Below are 24,651 nucleotides of genomic sequence, written 5' to 3'. Positions count from 1 at the left end.
TACAGAACAGACTTTTGAACTCTGTGGGAGAAGGTGAGGGTGGGATGTTTCAAAAGAACAGCATGTATACTATCTATGGTGAAACAGATCGCCAGCCCAGGTGGGATGCATGAGACAAGTGCTCGGGCCTGGTGCACTGGGAAGACCCAGAGGAATCGGGTGGAGAGGGAGGTGGGAGGGGGGATCGGGATGGGGAATAAGTGTAAATCTATGGCTGATTCATATCAATGTATGACAAAACCCACTGAAATGTTGTGAAGTAATTAGCCTCCAACTAATAAAAAAATTTAAAAAAAAAAAAAAAAAAGAAGATGGTCCCCTTCTCCTCCTGCCTTCAGTCTTTCCCAGCATCAGGGTCTTTTCAAATGAGCAAGTTCTTTGCATCAGGTGGACAAAGTATTGGAGTTTCACCTTCAGCATCAGTCCTTCCAATGAATATTCAAGACTGATGTCCTTTAGGATGGACTGGCTGGATCTCCTTGCAGTCCAGGGGACTCTCAAGAGTTTTCTCCAACACCACAGTTCAAACGCATCAATTCTTCAGGACTCAGCTTTCTTTATGGTCCAACTCTCAGATCTATACATGACTACTGGAAAAACCATAGCTTTGATTAGATGGACCTTTGTCGGCAAGGCAATGGCTCTGCTTTTCAGTATGCTATCTAGACTGGTCACAGCTTTTCTTCCAAGGAGACAGCATCTTTTGATTTCATGACTGCAGTCACCATCTGCAGTGATCTTGGAGCCCAAGAAAACAAAGTGTCTCACTGTTTCCACTGTTTCTTCTTGTCTCTTGTTTCCATCGTCTCCATTGTCTCTAAGGAGAGCCCTTAGCAAATCAAATAGCTAACTTCCCTGCCCTCAGGAAGCTGATGATAGTTTAATAAGAGAAAAAGCTTAAACATGCAAAAGCACACACACACAAATATAAAAGAACTAAGAAAAGAAACAGGGAGCTATATCTGAGTGTAAGAGTAGGTACACATTACAGAGGCTCGGAGAAGGTCTCTCAAATAAATAATCCCACAAAGTTTCACTTGAAATGTGTGAACTGGAAAATAAACAGGCCATCAGGAAACATCATTTTTTCCCCACACAACCCTGCACCTGAAATGCAGCAGTGAATGGAATAACATATATGTACATATAGCAAGCAGGGGCCTCTGTGTTTTAGCAGCTATACCCTAAGATTTGCCCTTTCAGGGTCTTAGAGGTTTCCCAAACCATTGTTGTTTTAAAGCCAACAAATCTCTAGAATTAAATCTTTGAAACTTGATTATACATTATATGTATATAAAATGCCCAACATCCACACATACCAAGTAAATAATCTGTGTATGAAGACAAAAGATCCATGGAAGCAAATTCTGGGATATTTGATAATGCCCCTTGGCTAACTTTATCAGTTCTAGCATTCTTCTTTCCAATAAGTAGATTAATTGCCAGCACAGCCTCACTGACCTAAAATTAATGCATAATTAGAATTCATAAATGCAAGCTTTTTGATTCATAGATATCCATTAGGTGAAGAATGTGAAAAAGCAAATTCATAACATTTGGTATACATTGGAGGAAAAATAAACACAATCTGAAAAACAATATGTGATCCTCTGCATGTACTATGCATCATAGTCAAACAAATCATGATTGTTGACAATTGAATCAATAAATAAGTCACTCTGAATAGGCTCCCTCACCTAGCTGTGACAGATATTTCCCCAAATACGTGCACATGTGTTATCTGTCAATACTTTCATTAAAGAAAAGTTGAAACAAACAAAACCAAGTCTGGCTAATAGAGATTAAAAACACTACACATATAAAGAGCACTTCTAATCGCCCCAAAGAAATATCATTGGCACAAATCTCAAAGAATGTGAAATTTTTCTTTCTCTTGAATAAATAGATTGTGTTGTCTTAACAGATGTGACAGTAAAGAGAAGAATTAAATAAAAATCACACCAACCTGTGCAGCAGCTCTTATTGCAATCCAGGCAAATGAACTGTACATTTCATGTTTATTTATTATTGGTTCTTTAATAGAACTATGCCTTCTGGGAAGAGCCTACAAAATATGGCAAATATTTTATGATAAAGACAGATAAAGAAATCATAAAGTTTAATGATAGATTTTCTAATCTTCTGAAGATGAGATTTTAGTGTAACATTGTGTAGCCATTAAGAATAATAATGTACATGCATCTATCAACATGAAGATATCCTAATCATATTAGCAAAAGAAAAGTGTAGGTTACAAAATAACATGCAAAGTATGATCCCATTTTTTAAAAGATAGGTACATCTATATTTCTCTGTATACACAAACAGAGAAAATTGTCAACAGTGGTTATCCCAGGTTTTATGGGTAATTTAATTATATTTAACTTTTTTGTGTGATTTTCTAGATGAGCTTACATTATTTGAATATCAATAAAATAAACAGAAATGGCATTTTAAGTGTTATTTACCATTTTAACAGAATATCTATAAATTGAATATGTATTGTGTGTAAAGATGTCAGAAATAGGAATACTACTTAAAGATTTTGGATAGGTATTTGCCATCAGCTTTCTAACTACAGAACTGTTAAAAGGATGACTGTAATCATGAAGTTCTAAGAATAGCAAAAAGTGACAATGAACAGAGATGCGTGCACTGTGAGGGTCTGCGTGTGTGGCATGTGTGTTCAGCTTTTAAATATAAAAAAGTCAGTAACACAGAAGTAAACAGAAACCTTGCCAGCAACATAGTAGCTGTCTGTTTTACATTTTTAAAGTATTAATAGTCAAATTTAAAGATTCAACTAATCTGGAATAACTATTTGTTGATGTTCATATTTTGCCTGAGTTTTTTAGATCTTCAACAATAAAATAAGCAATAACAAAAATACATTTTTTACTTCTGGCAATAAGAAAAAGAAAAAGGAAAAAAAGAAAAGGAAAAGCAATGAGTAAAGCTGATGCCTAGCAGGAAAAACAATGCACAAATGTGACTAGATCAAGTGTTAAACTTGGAGACAGGTGATACCTGGAGAGATCGGTCCATGGGGAATCTAAAATCTAAGCAAAGTAGCCCTATTCCAAATATGAAGACCATCCTCACTAGCTGTAATAACACTGCTTAGGCTCTGGGGTGGCCACTGCCAGCTTACTGACTATAACCTTGGGCAATTTACCTATTTAATTCTGGACACAAGGCTAATAGGCATTGAGTATAGAATAACATTAAGTAACTATATTGTATGAACAATTAGTGACACAGACATTCAAAAAAGAAAGTTCATTTTGAATTGAAAGGAAGGTTTTATTGAGGTCAAACTTGAGCTCAGAATGGAAACAGGAAAAAAAATATGATGGGCATTTTTTACATGGGAGGTGTTCAACACTGCATATGAGATACTAGCCTATACAAACAGGTAAGAAAAATTTAAAAATGCATCTAGAATAGGAAATGAAGTTAAATTGTTTGCAAGGAACATGATCCTATATGTAGAAAATCCCAAGATACACACACACACACACACACACTCCTCTAGAATTAATAAATGTGCTTAGCCAGGTCACAAAATACAAAACTCAATATTCATAAATCAATTGTATCAGCAATGAACAATCTGAAAGTGAAATTAAGAAAATACCCATTCATGATAGAAATAATCTTAACAAAAATGTATAAAATGTGCATACTGAAAAGTAAAAAAATACTATCAAGAAAAATTAATATCTAAATAAATGAAGAGAGTTCGTATACATGAATTGAGGATTCAAAATTGTTAACATGCCAAATGTCCACAAATTACTTGTAGATTCAACATAATCTGTACCAAAATTCTGCGTTTTGGCAGAAACTGACAAGCAGATTCTAAAATGAAGAAGAAATGGAAAAGATTCAAAGGGAAAATAACTTTGAAAAGGAAGAACATAATTGGAAGACAGATACTTTCCAATTTCAAAAAACTTACTACAAGCCATACAGTAATCAAGACAGTGGATACTCACATAAAGGTAGAATTATAGATCAATGGAATAGAATTGGAAGTCTAGGAATAAATATTTATACTTTTGATCAATAAAGTTTTTGACAAGGGAGCCAAGGCAATTCAATAAAGAAAAGATAGTCTTTACAACAAGTGATGCTCAGACAAATTAATATCTATGTGCAAAAATATGAATTTAGAGCCTTACCTCACACTTTACACAAAACTTAATTCAAAATGTACCATGATGGACTTAAGCATTAAAGCTAAAAAACTTTTAGAAGAAAACACAGGAGAAAATCTTCAAAATCTGGGGTTAGGTAAGGTGCTACTAAAACCACAAAATATATATAAAAAAAGATAAACTGTACCTCATTAAAAGTAAAAACTCTTGTTTCTAAAGATACCATTAATTGCATGAAAAGACAAGCCATCAACTCGAAAAAATACCTATAAATTATATATCTGATAAGGGACATATATCTAGAATACATATGTTTTAAAAGTCTTATAACTCAATGATAAAAAGATAACTCAATTTAGTTTATGGGCAAAAGATTTGAGTAGATATTGTCCTAAAGAAGATATACAAATGGCCATTAGGAATATGCAAATCAAAATCCTAATGAAATACTGCTTAATACCCACTAGGATGGCTACAATCAAAAAGATAAATAATAACAACTGCTTGCAAGGATGTGGAGAAACTGAAACCCTCATACACTGCTGGTAGGAATACACAATGGTACAGCACTTAGGAAAACAATGTAACAGATCATCAACAGGCTAAACAAAGAGCTGAAGTATGACCCAGAAGTCCCATTCTTAGGTATACACCCAAAGGAATTGAAAACACCTTCACATAGAAAATCTGTATCTGGAATTGAGAGAGTAGCACTGAAACATACACGTTACCATATGTAAAACAGACCCCTAAAAGGAAGCTACTGCATAACACAGGGGGCTCAGCGTGGTACTCTGCGAAACCCAGATGGGTGGGACGGGGTAGGGGTTAGGGGAGGTCCAAGAAGGAGCGGACATGTGTATACTCATGGCTGATTCACGTTGTTGTCTGGCAGAAGCCAACACATTATTGTAAAGCAGCCATCCTCCAATTAAAAATAAAGTTTAAAATATTTAAATCTATATATGAATATTCAAAGCATAATTCATAATAGCCCAAAGTGGCAACAATTCATATATCCAGCTCCAGTTGAATGAATCAAGAAAAGGTAATAAAACTATATAAAGAAACACTACTCAGAAGTAAAAGGAACAAATATTGTTACATGTTACAAAATGGGTGACCCCCAGGAACATGATGCCGCATGAAAGAAGCAGGCATGAAAGATTACATACTGTATGATTCCATTTAAGTGAACTATCCAGAAAAGATAAATCTACAGAGACAGAAAACAGACTAATGGCTACCTGGGACTAGAGGTAGAAATGGGAATGACAGCAAATGGGCACTTGGGATCTTTTGAAGATGAGGGAGATGTTCTAAAACTGGATGGTGATGATAGTTAACACAACATGTAAAATTATTAAACATCTATGAATTGCACTCTTAAAATAGGTTAATTTCACAGATATAATTTATGCTTCAATAAATCTATTTTCTAAACATGTATTTGATAATCTCTCTCTTTGGACTATTTTTTCTCTCAATTCCTTGGAAAACTTCTACTTATCCTCCAAAACTCATCTCATCTGTAAAGCTTTCTCTTACATTCCCCCAAAGCAGAATTAGCTACTTTGCTCCACTTCCCTACTTGACCTATCTTATTATAGGCCTCAGAACATCACAATACAATTATTTCTTTCCTTTGCTCCTCTGTGCTTCTTAGGGGAAGAGAGTAACATGCTTGGCATACATTGAGCACTCAATAAGTGTTTGTTTGACAAATGAATACATGAATGAATGTTCAAGAAATAGTTCAACTAACAAATAACTATTGGATACCTACTATGTACAAAATCCTTCAGAAAGATACAATGTTGGAGTCTAGTCAGAGTTACATAATGATAAAGGATAGTCCCCTCACCTCTTTTTGGGTTTCTTTTGGGTACTTATTATGTGCCAAGTCTTTTATTTTACTTAATTTTCCTAGCTACTCTAAGGGGTAAGTACCCTCACCTTCATTTCACAGATACAGAAACTTGGGTTAGAAAGGCTTCGGTCCCACTGGTATTAATAGTGCGTCATGAAGCTGGGACTCCAACCCAACCAGGCTGACAGTCACTATACTCCAGACTCCATATCAGTGAAACAATAATGCTTTCTTTTCAGTATCTATATAGCAATTGTCTTTACTAGGACATATTTTAAATGTTCTATTTCAATGGTCTGAATATGCCTAGATGAATTTTTGTTGTTTTTGACTGTTTTCTGTGTGTCTAATAATTGTAGGTCTTGCTAAAATATTTATGCTGTGTCAAGATATACGGAAAATAATGCTCATATTGTGTGTTGCTGCTGTTCAGTCACTGGAGCTGTACTATTCTTTCACTCAAGTCTTATTTGTTTAAGCTCCTAATTATGAACAGCTCCCTAGAGAAGGCCCAAAAGGTGATATATTTTTTATCCTAGCATCTTATTAATCTGCATTGCAAATTGCCATGGAAACAAAGATTTCTGTTTTCTCTTATTGGATGTAAAGATGTGTATCATATCACAAAAGTAAGTTTTCTATGTAATCATTTTGATGAAAAAAAAAAAAATAGCTGTTACCCACCTAAGGCAGCAACCATTTAAGTTGTTCCAACTGACTGAAAGCCTATTTGTCTACAGGATTTAAATCATGTTTATGTTGTCTCAAAGATTAGAGATTTGACATCAAAATTTTCTGGAGAGATTTTTTGGTGGGTCAGAGGATTATTTAATGAGAATGAAATATATAAAGCCTACTGAAATCTACAGAATAAACAATTAGATAGTATTTTTTGAAAAATAAAAACCAAGTTAAAAAAAAATTAAAACAAAGTTCCCCACCCAACTTCCTGCCTAGAAAATCTCCCTGTCTAGGGTGCTCAGGGCTGGTGCACTGGGATGACCCTGGGGGATGGGATGGGGAGGGAGGTGGGAGGGGGTTCTGGATGGGGAACACATTTGCACCTGCGGCTGATTCATGTCGATGTATGGCAAAACCCACTACAATGTTGTAATTAGCCTTCAATTAAAATTAGTTAATTAATTTTTTAAAAAAAGAAAGAAAATCTCCCTGTCTGAATCCTGGGTACTCAGGTGTGGTCCACAGACCAGCAGCATTGGCATTTCTAGGAGCTCCTGAGAAAGGCTGAACCTCTGACCTCAACAGGATCACAGGATCCCTGGAGATGTTTCTGCCCCTTATTTGGAAGCACCGCTCGATGGAGTGCATGCCTCTGCCCCCCTGCAAGGCTCCCTCCCAAATGATCAAATCTCACTTTTCACCTCTTTCCACTGCAGTCATTCACAATCCCACCAACTCAAGTTATTTCTTAATCCTAAACTTCCCCACCTAAAATACCCCCAACCTCCCTTCTCTTCTCTTCCTCCCTCACTCCCTCCCACCCTTCCTCCTTTACAGGTTTACTGCCTGTCTCCCTCCACTGAAGAGGAAGTGCATGGGGACAAGCACTCAGATTGTCCTGGACCTGCTCTGTCACCTTCCAGAATACGGTCTGGTCATAGGACATCTCAATAGATACGTGATAAATGAATGAGTGACGTTTCTTATCAAAAGATGATCTGTTTGCCAGCCACATCAGTAATGAAAACCACACTCGTCTATCAGCTTAAGCAATGTGTCATTTCCTGCAAACACCTGATCAATCCCAATGACTGAGCATATTTATATGCACCTACATTTAATGGATAATATTTTAACAGGCAAAAATCTCCAAATGAAATCCATTTCCAGAATCTTATGTAAAAATGTCCAAAGAGGTACCTAAATATGAGTATGAGCTTAAAATAATGAATTAATTCCTCCAAGTCACAAAGAAAAATGTCTCTTTATATCCATACCAGAGGTAGCAAAATAAGCAAGCTAAAAGGCAATATACTTTACATTTAATACTTTATATTTCTAATAAAATCATTTATTACCTTAATAATCGTCAATGGTGACACTGAAAGTTTGCTCTTTGACTTCTTCATGTGTAAAAATAATAAGGCTATTTCAAGGTAGGAGTCTCTTATCAACCTAAAACAATAAAACACTGTACTTACTACATAGTCTCACTACTCATAAGCATCATTTTGTATCATGTGACAACAATTTCTGAGCAAATGAAGGTAAAAACAGGCAAAACTAGCATCTGTTCCAAACTGACCCTTTTTTCATAGCACCTGTGGCTTAAACACTGGTGCTTAAATTCCTCCCTACTGAAATCAGAAGCTCTCACAGACAGCTGCGTGTTCTTCCTTGTCCTGGGCTGTCCTCCTGCCATGACTGCAAGGAAGTCCAGCATCAAGGCCATTCTGGAATATTCCAGCACACGAGGCACTACAGAAGTGACAGTCAGCCTGCAGAGACCCACCTGGCAAACAGGTCTCTGTCTCGACCCTCCTACACTGATCAGATCCTAAACAGACACACAGAGTTACGCTGAAAGCCACGACTCGGTGTGGGTGAGGGCTGTGTCCACTCTCAAACCTGTCAGACAGGGTCATTTAAATCCGTGCAGTAAGTCATTATATAGAATTGAGCTGGCCAGCCTTGGCACTGATGAACCAGCGTGACAAACCCCTCCTCGATACAGGTTCACATCCGGTGGAAGTTCCTGCATCCTGGGACTGGCAGGAGAGCAAGCTGAGTGTAGCCCAGAGTGATTTTCAGTCCAGTATGTCACCAGGCTAACTGCTGTCATCACCTCTCACTGAGAACGGAGCCGTGGGGAGGAGCCCCAAGCAACGAGCTTGAAAAGGAAGTCAGTGAGCCAGGTGGACAGTGGACACCCCAAACTAGCCCTGCCACGAGAGTGTCCCAGTCATTTCAACATACACCCAGAACACGGCACTCAAATCCAAACACATACTGTGATAATGGAAAGGTCTTTTCTTTTTTTACCCTGAATTTTGATCATGTCTCAAGCTTAGCTGTATAGCTTCAAACAGACTCTCAAGTTGCAAAGTTGGAGGTTTCTCTTCCATCAATATTTGACATTCTATTTTGCCTGAAAGAGAAAAAGGATATACAAAGATCGATTTTCTTTTTTCTACCATTGAGGACTTCAGAACAAATATTTTACGCTGGAAATTTGGAAAACTGGATGTGCTCTCCTTGTGTGTCCATCTCTTGTTTCCTGCTGGAAGGTATGCCATCGGGGAAAGAGCTGCTGCTTCCTTCCCTGGGCACCTCAAGGCTCCCCTGCCTCCTTTCACTGTTCAGACACAAGTGTTATCATCCTATTTTCCTTCCATTTCCTTACTTTGTGCTCTCACTTCCTCCTGCAGTGCATTCCTTTAATCTACATCCATTTTCTTCTTTCCTCCATCACTGCAGACATCATAGGAAACACCTTTGCTAGAAACAAATCCTAGAAAATCAGCAAACACTGGAAAACCAACACAGATGATGCAAATGCTCTCGTGTGCACACAGCTCCCCCTCCCTCATGGTGAGCTGCAGCCTTCAAAAGCCGGGCGCTGGAATGCTACTTCTATAGCCAGAAGGACTGGAAAGAGAAATCTCATAATCACTATGAAAAGGATTGACAGTTTCCATGCAGCATGTGGACAGAGCATAGAGCCACCTCATGTGAAGTTCACATCTGGGCATTTAGTAGCTCTTGACATATAGATGGCTATTTACCCAGACTGCCCCCATCTGCCAACCAGGATTGATCATGCCTACCTTGTAGAGCTATTGTAGGAACTGGCAATATGAGATGTAACACACTGATTACAGTGCTTTATACCTAGTAGATGTTCAATAAATGATACCAGTTGTCATCATCACTTCTCTCAGGGCTAAAATGGCCACAACAAAGTTATATGAATGCATTATGCAAATGTGTATTGTAAGTTATAAGTACAGATATGCTATAGCTATTTAAATGGATAGGTATCTTTTATAGAAACTGGCTATTTCAGCTAAGTAATGAAATTATGCATAAAAATATCTCCTAAGCATTCTTTAAGTAACATTTTTCATAGCTAAATGACTGATAATGAGATTTTTGTGTCAAACGTGAAACTTTGTGTAAGGAAAGCCAGTTGTTTATAAAAGAAATGAAAATAGGAGTCTTTTTTCCCTTTCTAGATGTAAACTTAATATAAGCATGTTCATTTTATCCAAAACCAGTTTGGCAGAGACATCAAGGTGTTTATCAACACCACACCCTTTGTAAAATCAACATTTAATATAATCAGTGACCAGATTTTTAAGAAGTCTTTTGTTAATAGGAAAAAAAGTTTCACCAAACTTTATCATAGTTGTGACCCCAAATACATCTTACCTTTCTGAAAAAAGATTTCAGCTTCCACCTCATGTTCTTCTGTTCCTGATGTCCTAGCGAGCTTCAAAGCTATTTCAAAAAAATGAAGGGCAGGTAACCACTTTGAAGAATCCTTCTTTTTACTGGTATAATATACTTGCTTGGCCACTGTATGTCCTAAAAGAAAGACATTAGATTAAGAGGGAGAAATACACATAGTGTTCATAACAAGGGCTTCGCAGGTGGTGCTAGTATAAAGAACCTTCCTGCAATGCAGGAGATGCCAGTTCGATCCCTGGGTCGGGAAGATCCCCTGGAGGAGGGCATGGCAACCCACTCCAGTATTCTTGCCTGGAGAAACCCACGAACAGAGAAGCCTGGCAGGTTAAGGTCCATGTGGTTGCAGAGTCGGACGCAAATGAATTGACAGCACACACACACCCCCATTCATACCCAACCTCCCAGTTAACAGACTCCTCTCACCATAGGTGCAGTTAAGAAGTCTGGGTGTGTGGGCGGAGGAGGGTCCCTGGTAGCCTAGTGGTTAAGATTCCAGGCTTTCACTGCTGTGCCCTGGGTTTAACCCCTGGTCAGGAAATGAGCTCCCATAAGCCCTTAGCAAGGCCAAAAAAAAAAAAGAATAGAATTCTAGGTGTCTTTAGTTTTTAGCATTGAAGAAACACTTTAAGGAAACTCAGTACCCAAATATTTCAATGAACTATAAACAACAGCCTTTTGGAACTTGGTCTTTGATAAATTTCAACATTTTTCTCATTTATAAGATGAAGAATAATCTCTTGAGTCTTTTTCCGGTTCTAAAAATTCACAATGCTCTACATAACTTCTGGGTTCCAGAGATAAGGTTGTTAGTAGTGAAACACTGGGAAGTTTTATAAAGTTTTATGTTGTTCCCAATAAAATCTGCATATATTAATAGGCAGTAATTTCTATTCAGTTCTATAGTGGTTCCTCACATTGCATATTTTCTCATTACAACTTGTTGGCAAACCCATTACGGACAAAGACCTCATGTCACACTTCTGGTATGGTCCCATCACTTCTTAACATAATAAAGGATTATTGTATTATTGAAGGGGCATAGGATTTAATTTCTAATCACCTCAAAGACAGACAGACATTTAGTCCACAAATATTTTCTGAATTCTTAGGCACTGGATAAGAAAGAGAAAAGTGGAAAATAAGAACTAAGGTTCCTACAATACCAGGTACCATCCCAAATACATATGCATTATCTCATGCAATCCTTCCAACTCTGAGTGGATATCATTATTATGCTCATGTTACAGAGGAAAAAGCAGTGGCACAGTTAAGTTTAAGTAAATTGCCCAAAATCACACAATCTGAACCTAGGCAGTCCAGCGCCAGGACCCATACCCTAAACCATGACTCTGCAGCAAACCCCTTAAGAGAGAGACCCTGGAGCTTAATGTCTAACAGGGACTGTGAACGGTCAGACAGGCAATCAAAATACCGCGTGGTTGACTGTGTAGGCAGTGAAAGCCCGGACACTGTGGTAGCAGGTTATAGGAGCCCTGGGCCAGACCTGAGAAAGGTCAGGATGCCTGCCTACTGAGGACGGCCACCAAGGCGGGCAACTGTGATCACCTTTGATACGTTTAAAGAAGAAAAATGTTGAGATAAAAGTAAAAGGCAACTGGGTGGGAAAGCTGTATTGATAGAATAGCTTAACAGGCATAGTAGGGGGAGTGTGAAGAGAAAGGCAGTGTAGAGTTGCAGAATGATACAACTCTGGGTTCCAGCTGGATGCTGGGCACAAGCCAGGCATTGGAGTTACTGTGTCACCAGAGGCTCTGAGTGGTCCCTACATGCCACTGAGCACTGAGGCAGCAGAACCAGAAACTATCAGAGGTTTCTTTGAGTTCTAAAAATTTGAAATCCAAGATGCCAGGCCCTACAAAGAGTTTTTAAGAAGCCTAGGGTTTTTTTTTTTTTTTTTGTAAATGTGTAGTTTACGAATGAGCTATTTGAGTAGAAGGATGGTGGGGGAAAGGGTCTTTCTCCCTCCCTCTCTCTCTGATCCAAGGAGAAGTCACACAGCCCTTCCTCTGGACAAGGCACTTTGCTAAGAAATGGAGATGAAGAAACTATAAGGCTTGCTTCCTGGGGCTCCCTAAGAGAGGAAGGAGGCCTGGCACGGAACAATGAGAATGGCTGACACCTGTGAAGTTCTGAGCACAAACCAGGTGCCTTTCTAAACGTGCTACACAGCCCGCTCACTTCATCCCGTGAGATTGGTACTTTTCTTACCCACATCTTATGAGAGAGGAAACTGAACACACAGAGGAGTGGAGTGATTTCCTGGAGGGAACTGGACCAGAATTCTTTCTCCAGAGTCCATGCTCTTAAACCCAATAATCACCACCAATGATCAGATGGCAGGCAAGAAGGATATGCTAATACCATTTGTCCTATACCACCTCACATCTCAATACCTCTCCCATTCTTACATGTCTTGCTTATTGTTTCAAAATACACTACAACTGTTTATTAACATAAAACAAAAAAATCAAGTCTCTTCATGTCATTGAGGCACTTATATACATGTACAATGTTTACTGCTGCTAAGTCGCTTCAGTCGTGTCCGACTCTGTGCGACCCCATAGACGGCAGCCCACCAGGCTCCCCTGTCCCTGGGATTCTCCAGGCAAGAGTAGTGGAGTGGGTTGCAATTTCCTTCTCCAATGCATGAAAGTGAAAAATGAAAGTGAAGTCGCTCAGTCGTGTCCGACTCAGCAACCCCATGGACTGCAGCCCACCAGGCTCCTCTGTCCCTGGGATTTTCCAGGCAAGAGTACTGGAGTGGGTGCCATTGCCTTCTCCACAATGTGTACTACAGTACTATAAATAAGTACTGACATGTAATAATAGTACTTGTTTTCTATGTTTTTGTTAAAACTAGAAAAAGAATTGTTACAGAAATTGACTTTTCTCTCTCTCTCCCTAACTAGATAACAGATCCTTTGAAGGCAAAGATGATGGCTCCCAGTTATAGTCCCACTCCCCAGCATTATTCTTGAACCTTTCTTCAATCAGTAATCTATTTCTTCAACTAATAAGGAAGCTCTAGGTTCAGTCATTAATGGGAAAAATAATCTTTAATAATCATGATACTTATCTTTTTGTTGTTTTAGAAAAATAATCTCAAAATGTCTTTCTCTGTAAGAGGTTTTCACAAAGAAAAAAATAACCTAAGTTCCTCTGTTCTTGCAATGCAATCTATACTATCACTGTAAAGGAAAACTGTAGAGAAACATCAAATCAGAGGATTTTTATGCTTCATAATATTGAAGCGCTCCTTTTTGCAATAAACATCAAGACTGTGAAAAAGATGTTGTGAAGCTGATGTTGTTTTGACAGAAGAGCTGCTTTTGGTTTTTGTTCTTTAAGTTGGTATTTAATATAACATAACAGAAAGCAAGCTGTTCTGCTTCAAGGGAGTCTAAAAATCAGCAGCAGTATAGCCACTGAGTGGTGACACATCTTCAGGATTAGCAAGGCAGGAGAGCAGAGAATTCATTTAACACAATCTGCACAACTTAACACAATCTGTGCTTTAAGTTCTTGTAGAAATCCAATATATTGATAATATAAATTGTGGGCTAAAAATGTAGGAAAATAGCTCTCATGGGATCAGTGAACAGGACAGGAATTCTGCAGGTCAGCTAGGCTAGCCTGATTTCATAAATAAGGAAACATTAATAATAGGGGTGAATGGATTTCCCTACAGCAATAAAATTCATAAATGATGATAATCATAAAATAATAATAATCATGATGAGGAGGAGAAGAAGGGGAGTAAGGGGAAAAGATTCCGGGCAGTTTGAACACACTTCTGTTACCCTCCCTCCCCAACTCTAGTCCAATCACCAGCCTCTCCTGAGCTGAGCAGCTGCTGGAACGGGACGTAAGTGGGGCCCAGCAGGTGAGTGGTGAGCTCCAAAATGTTGGTTTGGCGGTTATTCAAGTGTGACAAGGTCAGCAGGTCAGGAGATGATCGCCACTGAAAAGAATGGCTTCTTTCTGCTCAAAGTTCTCAGGAGGACCTGGGCACACGCGCCAGCAGGGCAGCCCAGAGCAGCGTGAGGGCCAGTCAGGAGGCAGAGGTGCTCCAGGGAGGAGCAAAACCCTGCTCCCGCTGGGTCTGCTTCTTCGGTTTAACCCCTGCTTCCTACTGCTTTTGCTTATTAAAAGCACAGTGACCATACACAATGGTCTGCCTCAGGGGACACCGCCACTCTGTCTGAATGTGAAGCCAAAGTGCCTTTGTTCAGGGAGACGCCCTGGTCCTATCCACTGTAGACGGCTACAGAAAGGTAGAAATTAAATGCACGTACTCTGTGAGGTTGGCCATTCCAGCAGATATTTGCAAGACGAATGGCCTCTTTACTTTAGTTCCTCACCCCACCCTGCTCTGTGTTCCATAAAAGATAGTGGCATCCAGACTCCGATAAGATGGCTATTTTGAGACGTTAGTCTGTCATCTTCTCGGTCAGATGGCTTTCTGATTAAAGTCGTATTCCTTGCCTCAACACCTTGTCTCTGATATATCAGCCTGTTGTGTGGCAAGAAGAGCGAGCTTGGACAGGGTAACAGAGGCGCAAGGGGAAAATGTGGGCAAGAGTCTTTATTGTGTTTTTTGTGGAAAGGAGTGGGTGGGTAGTGTAAGCAGACTAAGGTTTAGGATTGGCTAGTTTATATAATTTCAGTGATCTCTGCTAGTAGTGTATATTTGTCTCTAGGGTGATTAGGGCAGAGAAATATTGGCCCCAAGGGTAGGAACCCAGCAAACTTACTAAAGGTTCTGGGTGTGGGCTGGAAAAGCTGGTTTGCATATAAAAGTCACCATCCCAGGAAAGTGGTTAATTAACCTCTAAGAACTGGCTAACCCTGAGAGGAGAAGTCCCTCCCTGGTCAGCAAGACTCCGGACGTCAAAGCATCAGGAATACATTTTAAAAAATAATTTTATTTATTTATTTATTTATTTTTGGCTGTGTTTCGTCTTTGTTGCTGCGCTGGCTTTTCTCTAGTTGTGCTAAGTGGAGGCTACCCTCTAGCCCCTTGCACTGCAGGGGCTTCTCACTGTGGTGACTTCTCTTGCTGGAGAGCATGGGCTCTAGGGCAGGTGGGACTCAGCAGTCACAGCTCCAGGCTCCAGACACAGGCTCAATAGCTGTGGGGCATGGGTTTAGCTGCTTGGTGGCTTGTGGGATCTCTCCAGATCAGGGATTGTACCCATGCACTGGCAGGTGGATTCTTTACCACTAAGCCACCAGGAAAGCCCCAGATATATGTTTCTTTCTTTCTTTTTTTTTTTTTTTTTAAGGCATGATTAATATAGGTTAGAACAAAGAGAGCTGTTACAAGATTTTCAGCCCTCTGAGACAGACAAGAGCCTTGGAGCTAGAGGCACATAGCTTTGGGTCAACAGTGTCTGTGAGCTCCTGTGAAGGGTAGCAATACTGGTTTCCTAGGAGTTATATGGTAAACAATCTGCCTGCCAATGCAGGAAATGTAATAGACGCTGATTCGATCTCTGAATCAGGAAGATCCCCTGAAGAAGGAAATGGCACTCCACTCCAGTACTCTTGCCTGGAAAGTCCCATGGGCAGAGGAGCCTGGCAGGCTACAGTCCATGGGGCCACAAAAAGTCAGACATGACTGAGCAACTGAGCCCGTGCACGCACACACACACACACACACACACACACACACATATATATACACATACATATACACACCTCTGGCTTACTGGTCTACCTTCTACAATCAGGTCCTCTCTTGGCTGGCTTCAGGCTATCCTCCAATCTATTCTTCACCCAGCAGCCAGGGTAATCCTCTGAAACATAAACTGTTCCCTGATCTCCTCCCATTAGGCTGCCCCTACCCCACTCTGCTCTGGCTGTAATGGTCTCCTTGCAGTTCTGGAATATGTCAAGTGTGTCCTGACCTCAGAACCTACAACTCACTGCTTGCTCTGCCTCCACTATGCATGACTCCACTATGCAATATTCATGATTCCACTATGCATATGCATAATACTTACAGTCCAGAATTAAATACCACCTCCCCAAAGAGGCCTTTCCCAATTATTCTATTCAGTACTTAAATAGACACCCCTTCCTTTGCCATTCTTTATCAATAGACCCTATCCACATCTTTTCTAACACTAATTACAATTACATACATAGACATAACTCATCATCATATTTAAGCTTTCTATATCCTTGCAGATTTCCTATATAGTTGTTATCAAATGCAGATTTCTATAAAATATATGCTGTATTAAATTTTCTAAATATTATAAAAATGTATGAATATTGAATAAATATTAAAATGTTTTATACAATATTTATAATATGATAAATGATATAATATTCATTCCTGTATATGATTTGTTTACTTATTTATCTCTATCTTCAAGGTTAAGAGCAGGAACTACATTTGTTTTCATCCCCAGTAGCTTCCCAGGACCTCACATGGAGGCTGGCACATGGTAGGTGATCAGATGTCTGTTCCTTCATCAGCAAAAGAAAGAACTGAGTAGATAATTGCCTTCTAACATTTCCACTATCAAGTATCCTTCCATACAAACTACTTTTCAACTAAAGGATTACACTGTGTAAATAGCTTTGTATAACCAGCTATTTAATTAAATGCCTTTGTGTGCAAGGAATAACATGGCACTAATAATAATTTTTTCAACTATTTTTTAAATAAATGGAATCTGGGTATTCATAAATATTGCCCCAAATTAAATGCACTCACAAGATAGCCTGCTTGAAAATAAATTAAACTTTTTTATCAGTGTCTTAAATATATGTTTAAGTGTCCTTACCAATTCTCATTTTTGTTTTGGCCAATAACATGACATGAGGAAGATAAATATTTTTCAAAGGCAGTAATGGACTTGCATAGTCAGTGTTTGATGAAGGCAATTCAATTGTTTCTCCAAAACTTATCATCTGTAAAAGAAACATTTTAATAAGTAGTTAGCTAATGTGTCTAATAAGACAAGAAAGGTCTGCAATAAGAAAAAGAAGAGTAAGTTTCTAAATCTTTTGGACAGTAAAGCATTCTCACCTGTTCTATAAGAATGCTGTGAGACTGAGTCAACAAATACAATTTTTCTATTTTCGAAGAAGCAGTTTCCTTGAATTTCTCAGCTTTTGTTAAATCATCCAGCAAAAGCATGCTTCTCACCAAGGTCAAATGAGATCGAGGAGAAATAAAGTCATGTCCTTCAAGCAACTGTATTACCTCCTATTAAAATAAAATTATTACATCTGATGGTACCATTTACAATTCACTGAAACAAGAGCTGGCCATATTGACTGCCATACAAGCAGTAACTAATGGAAATTTAAACTCTCTCCTTTTATTCTAACCAGAATCCTTCAGTAAATATCAATGTGGATGAGGCTGCCTTCCTACCTGAAGGCTTTTTATGATGTCTGCCTTTAAATGCTTTTCTTGTAGGCCGATAATTACAGCTTGCATCAAGAATTCAGCCTGCAGCTCCCTGTCACCTGCAGCTTTTGCCTCCACACACACTTCATTGATAAGGCTCACATAATCTGTTATATCGTTTTCTAAAATAAACAAATGCAGTTACTTAAAGTGCACCGAGAAAGGAAAAAACTGTATAAGCATAATATCCTCAAAATTTATCATAGGAATATTGTATAAAATAGAAGAAAAGGAAGATACAAAGATGGAAAACAAAACTACATGAAATATTGAAAATAAATGTAATTTTGGGGAAGTACTTTAGAGTATTCAAATGCTGCAAAAGTAATAATGATATTGCATGAATTAATTTAATTTGGGAGATGGCAGAGATGGGTAAATAGATAGGCTCACATAGAGATAACTATGAACCACTGCCAGTACTAATATTTGTAGGTGCCAGGCTGTAATCTAGGACCTTTAGAAATTTAACCCATTTATCCTGGAAATAATCCTATGAAGTAGGTACCCTATTTCTATTTTACAGAGGAGAAAACTGGGGCATAGGGGGATTAAGTGATTTGGCCAAGATCACACAGCAAGGAAGTAGTGGATAGAGAATTTGAACTCAAGGCAGGGTGGCTCCAGAAGCCGCTCTCTGGACCCCTGCACCAGGCCGCCTTCCTAGATGACAGGAGGGCTTGGGCATTCATATTCTGATATCTCATTGCCTGCGATGCATACATCAGTAACATATATGCCATTTTCAGTGATACAAGGAACTGCTGAAAATGATTATCCTCGTTTAATATCTCAATTTTTAAAATTCTGGAAACAGATCAAGCTAAGAAGCTATAAAATGTTAATGTTATAATAAAATACATCCCAATAAAACCTCTGTTACATAAGTAAAATTAAATTTTATGAAAGCTTTGATTGAAGAGACAGGATATTTGTACCTTTCACGATTCCAATGCCACGAATCTGGGCAACAAATGCAGTCACCAAGGCTAAGCGGCACCTCAACCACAGATGAATGTTGAAATATTCTCGAGAATTTAGGGAAATAGGATCTAAAAAATTGTCGTCTTTACTTTCAGTCGCCTAAACAATATCAAAATGATGATTATCTTTCCACTTAAAGATGCCCAAGTTCTAGCCTAGTGTTAAATATAAGTTAAGGGAAGCATTGATACCATTTAATAGCATTAAATTTTTAATTTTAGAAATTATTCTTTAACACTCTATAAAACATAAAAGATACACAAAAAACAAGTAAAATCACTGTTAACACTGATCCTCATTTAAGTTCTTTCTTTTTCTCTGTGTACCCACTGTTGAAAACTAGATTTACAGTCTGAATTTTTCATTGCAAACTATATCAACAGTTTCCATACCTTCAAAGATTTTGTGACCATCATTTTAAAGGCTGAAAAACAGCAATATTGGCTAATTATTGAGTGCTTATTACGTGCCAGGGGCTGTGTTACATGCTTTATACATATTATCTCACTTAATCCTCCTGACAAGCCAAAGAGCAGTTATTGTTATTCTCTGTTTTTCAGAGTTGAGAAGTGAAGCCTAGGGAGGCTAACAATTTGCTTAAACCCCATCATATTCTGGCAGAGGTCAGGATTCACACTTGCGTCTTTCTGAATTTAGAGCCCACAGTCTTAACTGACTAAGTTATATTGCTGGGTGCTGCTGACATATTTTATGACTTACTATCCTTATTGTTTAACTTGACAAAGGAAGCGACCAATGGGAGGGAGGTGACAAAGCAGCTCTTCAATTGAGAGCTAACAATTGTCTGAGAGCTATCAATCTCAGACACTTCATCTACAACAATGCTTCTTTGTTCTAGGAGTTTCCTGCTGTGCATCTCTGACAGTTCACCATCTCCAACCAGTCAGCAACATCTGTTATCAAGGAGCTGTGACCTGGACTTGATGGGGGCTAAAGAGACTGACGGGTGAGGTGCAGAGGAGGAGAGGGTGAGCTGTTCCTGGGACCAGAGTAAGAAGGGAACAGAGAACCAGGGAGAGGATCATGATTAGAATGAGGGGTCTACTACAAATACCTATCTATGTACCTTAATCTCCGCCTATATGCCTGTTACTGTTGAAAAGCCAAGTCATGCTTAATCTAAATCAGGGCTTCTCGGCCTCAGCATGACTGACATTCTGGGCCAGATACTTGTTGTAGGGGAATCGTCGCATGTGTTACAGGATGTTGAGCAACATCCCTGGCTTCCACCCAGTAGATGTCATTAGCATTGCCTCTAGTTAGAACAACTGAAATGTCTCTAGGCACTGCAAATGTCCCCTGAGAGGCAAAATCACCCCCAACTGACAACCACCACTCTAAGTAAATTTTCAGAATCAGACTGCTTTTTAGCATATATATTGCTTTTAATATAGTAAGAAGTGAGTCAATTAGTTTTGTTTTGTAAAGACTTAGATAGTAGCAATTTTATTAGTAAAGCTTAAGCTTTATTTTATTCATTTTAAAATGAGCAAGAGTTTAGTGTACTGAATCTTTATATTTTAATCCTAAACAATCCTGTATTATTAAATTACTTGGTCTAATTGAAGTCCATAAAATTTCAAAGAATGTGAGACACCAGTTGCCATATAGATTTGAGAGCTTAAGAGCAGAAGAATCTAATTGTGAGAAATTCAAGATGGGAAACAGCACACGTGTCACACTGGTAATGCTAAAGAACAAATATAATTGAAAGTGAAATGAAGACCAAGTATTGTGAAACAACTTCATTTACTGGTGACACCAGATCTAGAAGACTAGAATGATATATCTGGTGGGACTTCAGTCACTGTTACATCCAATTTCATCAGTTCCTAAATGAGATTACACAGCTCTTTTAAAAAAGTTTAAGGAACTTGCCCAAGGTATACTGACTAATAAATAGCATCAACATGGGACTTAAACACAGATCTTTTTATTCTGAACTCAATGTTTTCAGTACTTTACCCCTTTGTTTCATTTAAATAATGAGACAGTGTCCTAGTATGTCAATAATTATTCCATAATAAGTATTATAAGGATAAACATTAAATCCATACATACATAACTTCCTGGAGAGGTACCATTCTCTGAGTCATCTTCTACTACCTTCTTTTTAAAAAGTTTTGAATCCTGGAGAAGTTTAAGTGTGGAAAATACTATCGCAGCACTAAAATAGAGAATATAATTTAAACATTATTACTATTACACTTGTGGCACTTATCCCTTATTTCCTAAGTCTCTTCCTCCAGAAAAACCCTCCCCATATTCCCACCCACCCCACCTAAAACTATTAGGTGCCCTGTCTGTGTGCCCTGGTGTGGTCTTAACCACAAGATGGTACTTATCACACTATTTAACTGCCTGCAAACCACTGTATAGTCTCACCTAATTTATCTTATTCCTTGCAAAAATCCAGCATCTAGTGGCTCAGACATAATAGAAGTTAAAAAATATTTTTAAATGAAAAGTGTGAACAAAAGAATGAATGTTTCCAAGATCTAAAACAAAATTTACGCACACACTCATTAATAAAATGAGCACAGATGCATTTTCCATACATCAGAATATGGTTCTCCAGGTTTTTTTGATGCCATAACACTGTGTTGCTTAATGCTATGCACTTGGAAACTCTTGAAAATTTTTGCTCAATTAGTATCTAGCAGTACCAAGAGGTAAATGGACTTAATGAAGAAAATAGAAGCCAGGAGACAGGAACTCTTCTCACTTCCTGTTGCCTGGGATGTAAGTTTTTCTTCACTTTAAATCATCCCATCCTCTTTCCCTGTATGATGATATACATATAATTGATGTCACACTTTTTCAAAACATTTTAATAATATATGTCAACAGGTCTTCTCATTTGAAAATCTAGACCAAAACAAAATTCAAATGCAGAATAATCTACCTGCAATGCTTGTTGTTACGCTACTTTATACACAGACTGGATGAAAGCCAAATGGACACTATATCCATTTATCTAATTGCTCACTTGATCTCTCCACTTGAATAGTAAATAACAATCACATTTAAGAGGTGTTATGAGCTAAACCGTGTTGAGGTCCTAACCCTCTGTGCCTCAGCATGCATTCTGACCTGTAAATAGAGTCTTGACAGAGGTAAACAAGCTAAAACAAGGTCGTTATGTGTTACATGCTGTTCTAAGTCGCTTCAGTCATGTCTGACTTTTTGCGACCCTATAGACTATAGCCCGCCAGGCTCCTCTGTCCATGGGATTCTCCAGGCAAGAATACTGGAGACAGTTGCCATTTCCTTCTCCAGGAGACCTTCCTGACCCAGGGATCGAACCCGTGTCTCTTGCATCTCCTGCATTGGCAGGTGTTACCTGGAAACCACTAGTGTTACCTGGAAAGCCGCATTCCAATATAACCAGTGTCCTTACAAACGGGGGAATTTGGACAGAAAGACAGACGTGGACAGAGAAACAAACATGCCCAGAGGGAAGTTGATGTGAAGACACACGGGGAGAAGGCAGCCCGTGACTGGAGTGATGCATCTACATGATGCGGAACACCAAAGATTGCTGGCAGCAACAAGAGGTGAGGAAGGGCTCCCTCCAGAGCTGCCAAAAAGAGCGAGGTCCTGCCAATGCCCTGATTTTTGGACAGTCAGCCTCCAGAACTGTGAGACAATAAAATTCTGTTGTTTTAAGACCCAGTCTTAGGTACTTTGTTATGCTAGCCCTAGGAAACTTGTTGCTCAGTCGCCCAGTCATGTCGACTCTTTGTGACCCCATGAACTGCAGCACTCCAGGCCTCCCTGTCCCTCACTATCTCCCGGGGTTTGCCCAAATTCACATTTGTTGCATTAGTGATGCTGTCCAGCCATCTCATCTTCTGACGCCCTCTTCTCCTTCCGCCCTTGGGAGAAGGGAATAGCAAACCTTCTGCCCACTGGAGGAGGGAATGGCATACCACCCCAGTACACGTGCGTGAGCACCTCATGAACTGTATAAAAGGCCTAGGAAACCAGGATGGGTTAAAAGCAGGGCCCCTCCACCTCCTCCTCCCTTCTGCCTCCTCCTCCAAACCTACTCCTCCTTCCTGTTCTCTACCCCAGATCAAGAGCCCAGTATCACCACTGCTTCCCCTTGGCCTCACACTCCATGTTCAATCTGACAACAAGTTCTGTCGGCTTCACCTTCAAATCTGGATACTCTCCAGCAGCTCCTTCCTACCTTCACTGCTACTGCTAATGCCTCCATCCAAGCCACCAACATCTCCAGGCCAGACAGCTGTGGGAACTTCCTGGCCAGCCTGTCTGATATGGCTCCCATCCCTGTGGTCCTCGTCTCTACCCAGTGGCCACATCAATCTCTCTTCAAGATGTAAATCAGATCATGTCATTTCCCTGGTCCTCCTTCCAGAGCCTCCCTGGCTGTGGTCAGTACACCATCTCCTTTGGGTCAGTTAGGGTCTTCATCAGGGCCCAGGGACACTCCTAAGAAGGTATATAGTCTCTGTGTATAGGCTCCCAAGGTATGTACACATGCTCAGATCTTCATTACATTTTAAAGCCTTTTTTTTTTGGTACGCACCCACATGTTGTATTAAAAGATACCCTCTCCCTCATCTTCCTTCAATCTTTTATAAAATGGTAACTGGCGTTTACTGTGTTTACCACCTGCCAGGAGCTATGTTGTGCTTTCTGTGAATTAATCCCCACCACAAACCTACAAAGTATGCATTATTATCATTCCTATTTGATAGATGAGTTAATTGAGACCCAGAAATGCTAAATGACTTGCCTAAGGTGACTCAATGGACATGGGTTTGAGCAGATAGTGAAGGACAGGGAAGGCTGGCGTGCTGCAGTCCAGGGAGGCACAAAGAGCCACACACGTCTGAGCGGCTGAACAACGAAGGTGACTCGGGTAGAAAGGGAGGCAGGATCAGAACCCAGGCCACTGGAGCCGGCAGCATTCTCAGACTCATCCTTCTGCTGTGTGGCTTCTTCCTTTTTACAATTCTAACACACTGCGTTCTGTTTATCCTGGCACAGTGTTACTTGGTCCCACATTTATATTACTATCTGATTATTGTTAACTGTACGTAAAGGCCCTCTTTGTCCAGTTTTTTAATGTCTTTTACCTTGCATTCTACTCAGTAAGCTTCATTAAATGGGGTTATCTTAAGGATATTAAAGGATATTAGTCTTTTATATGCTCAAAAATATGTATTGAGCACCTGCTGTGGGCCAGAAGCAAATCTCGGGGTTATGGATACAGTACCTGACCTCACAGAGTTGCATTCTATTGAGAGCAGGATGTTCTCAGAAAAGAGGAGTGCTCAGCAAACAGACGGTATTCAGTGCATCCTTGCTATAATCCTCCTAGCTGTCATTATTGATGTATAAAGTTGGACAGGGAAAATGCAAGGACTAAATTGGTTTTTTTCTGAGTTGTTAACCAGCATCAAAGCTTTTCAGCCATTACCGAATTTCAAACTCTCAGGATTTTTACTTGGTCATTAAACTGGTTTAGATACTTGTATTTTCTAAAATATGACTTGTGATTATCTAAACTAGTTTTTTTAAAAAAATTAAAATCAAACAAGCAAGCAGGAAACAAACAAACAAACAAAAAACAACAACATAATGTTGATGGGGTTTGTGTACAGGTACAGAATCTCCTCTCCCCTACACCCTTCCCCCCTGAAGGCTACAAACACGCTTCTAAGGCACTTTGTTTATCGAGTAGCTTCAGAGTTAGCACAGGA

General features: G+C 39.3%; 1 protein-coding gene across 1 annotated transcript in view; it reads right to left on the bottom strand.

Moving 5' to 3' along the window:
- CFAP54 (cilia and flagella associated protein 54) overlaps positions 1-24,651 on the bottom strand; it is a 291,046-nt gene that overhangs the window by 67,219 nt on the left and 199,176 nt on the right. Inside the window, exons 52-61 of the mRNA XM_043440645.1 lie at positions 20,978-21,083; positions 18,850-18,994; positions 17,876-18,033; positions 17,525-17,704; positions 17,280-17,406; positions 10,423-10,578; positions 9,034-9,139; positions 8,070-8,166; positions 1,967-2,065; positions 1,320-1,461 (exon numbers count right to left, since the gene is read on the bottom strand). Coding sequence (XP_043296580.1) covers positions 1,320-1,461; positions 1,967-2,065; positions 8,070-8,166; positions 9,034-9,139; positions 10,423-10,578; positions 17,280-17,406; positions 17,525-17,704; positions 17,876-18,033; positions 18,850-18,994; positions 20,978-21,083 — 1,316 coding nt within the window. The remainder of the gene's footprint in view (positions 1-1,319; positions 1,462-1,966; positions 2,066-8,069; positions 8,167-9,033; positions 9,140-10,422; positions 10,579-17,279; positions 17,407-17,524; positions 17,705-17,875; positions 18,034-18,849; positions 18,995-20,977; positions 21,084-24,651) is intronic.

This window comes from Cervus canadensis, chromosome 21 (assembly GCF_019320065.1).
Source record: "Cervus canadensis isolate Bull #8, Minnesota chromosome 21, ASM1932006v1, whole genome shotgun sequence".
In the NCBI taxonomy this organism is placed as follows: Eukaryota; Metazoa; Chordata; class Mammalia; order Artiodactyla; family Cervidae; genus Cervus; species Cervus canadensis.
This window is presented reverse-complemented; position numbering and strand designations above follow the sequence as displayed.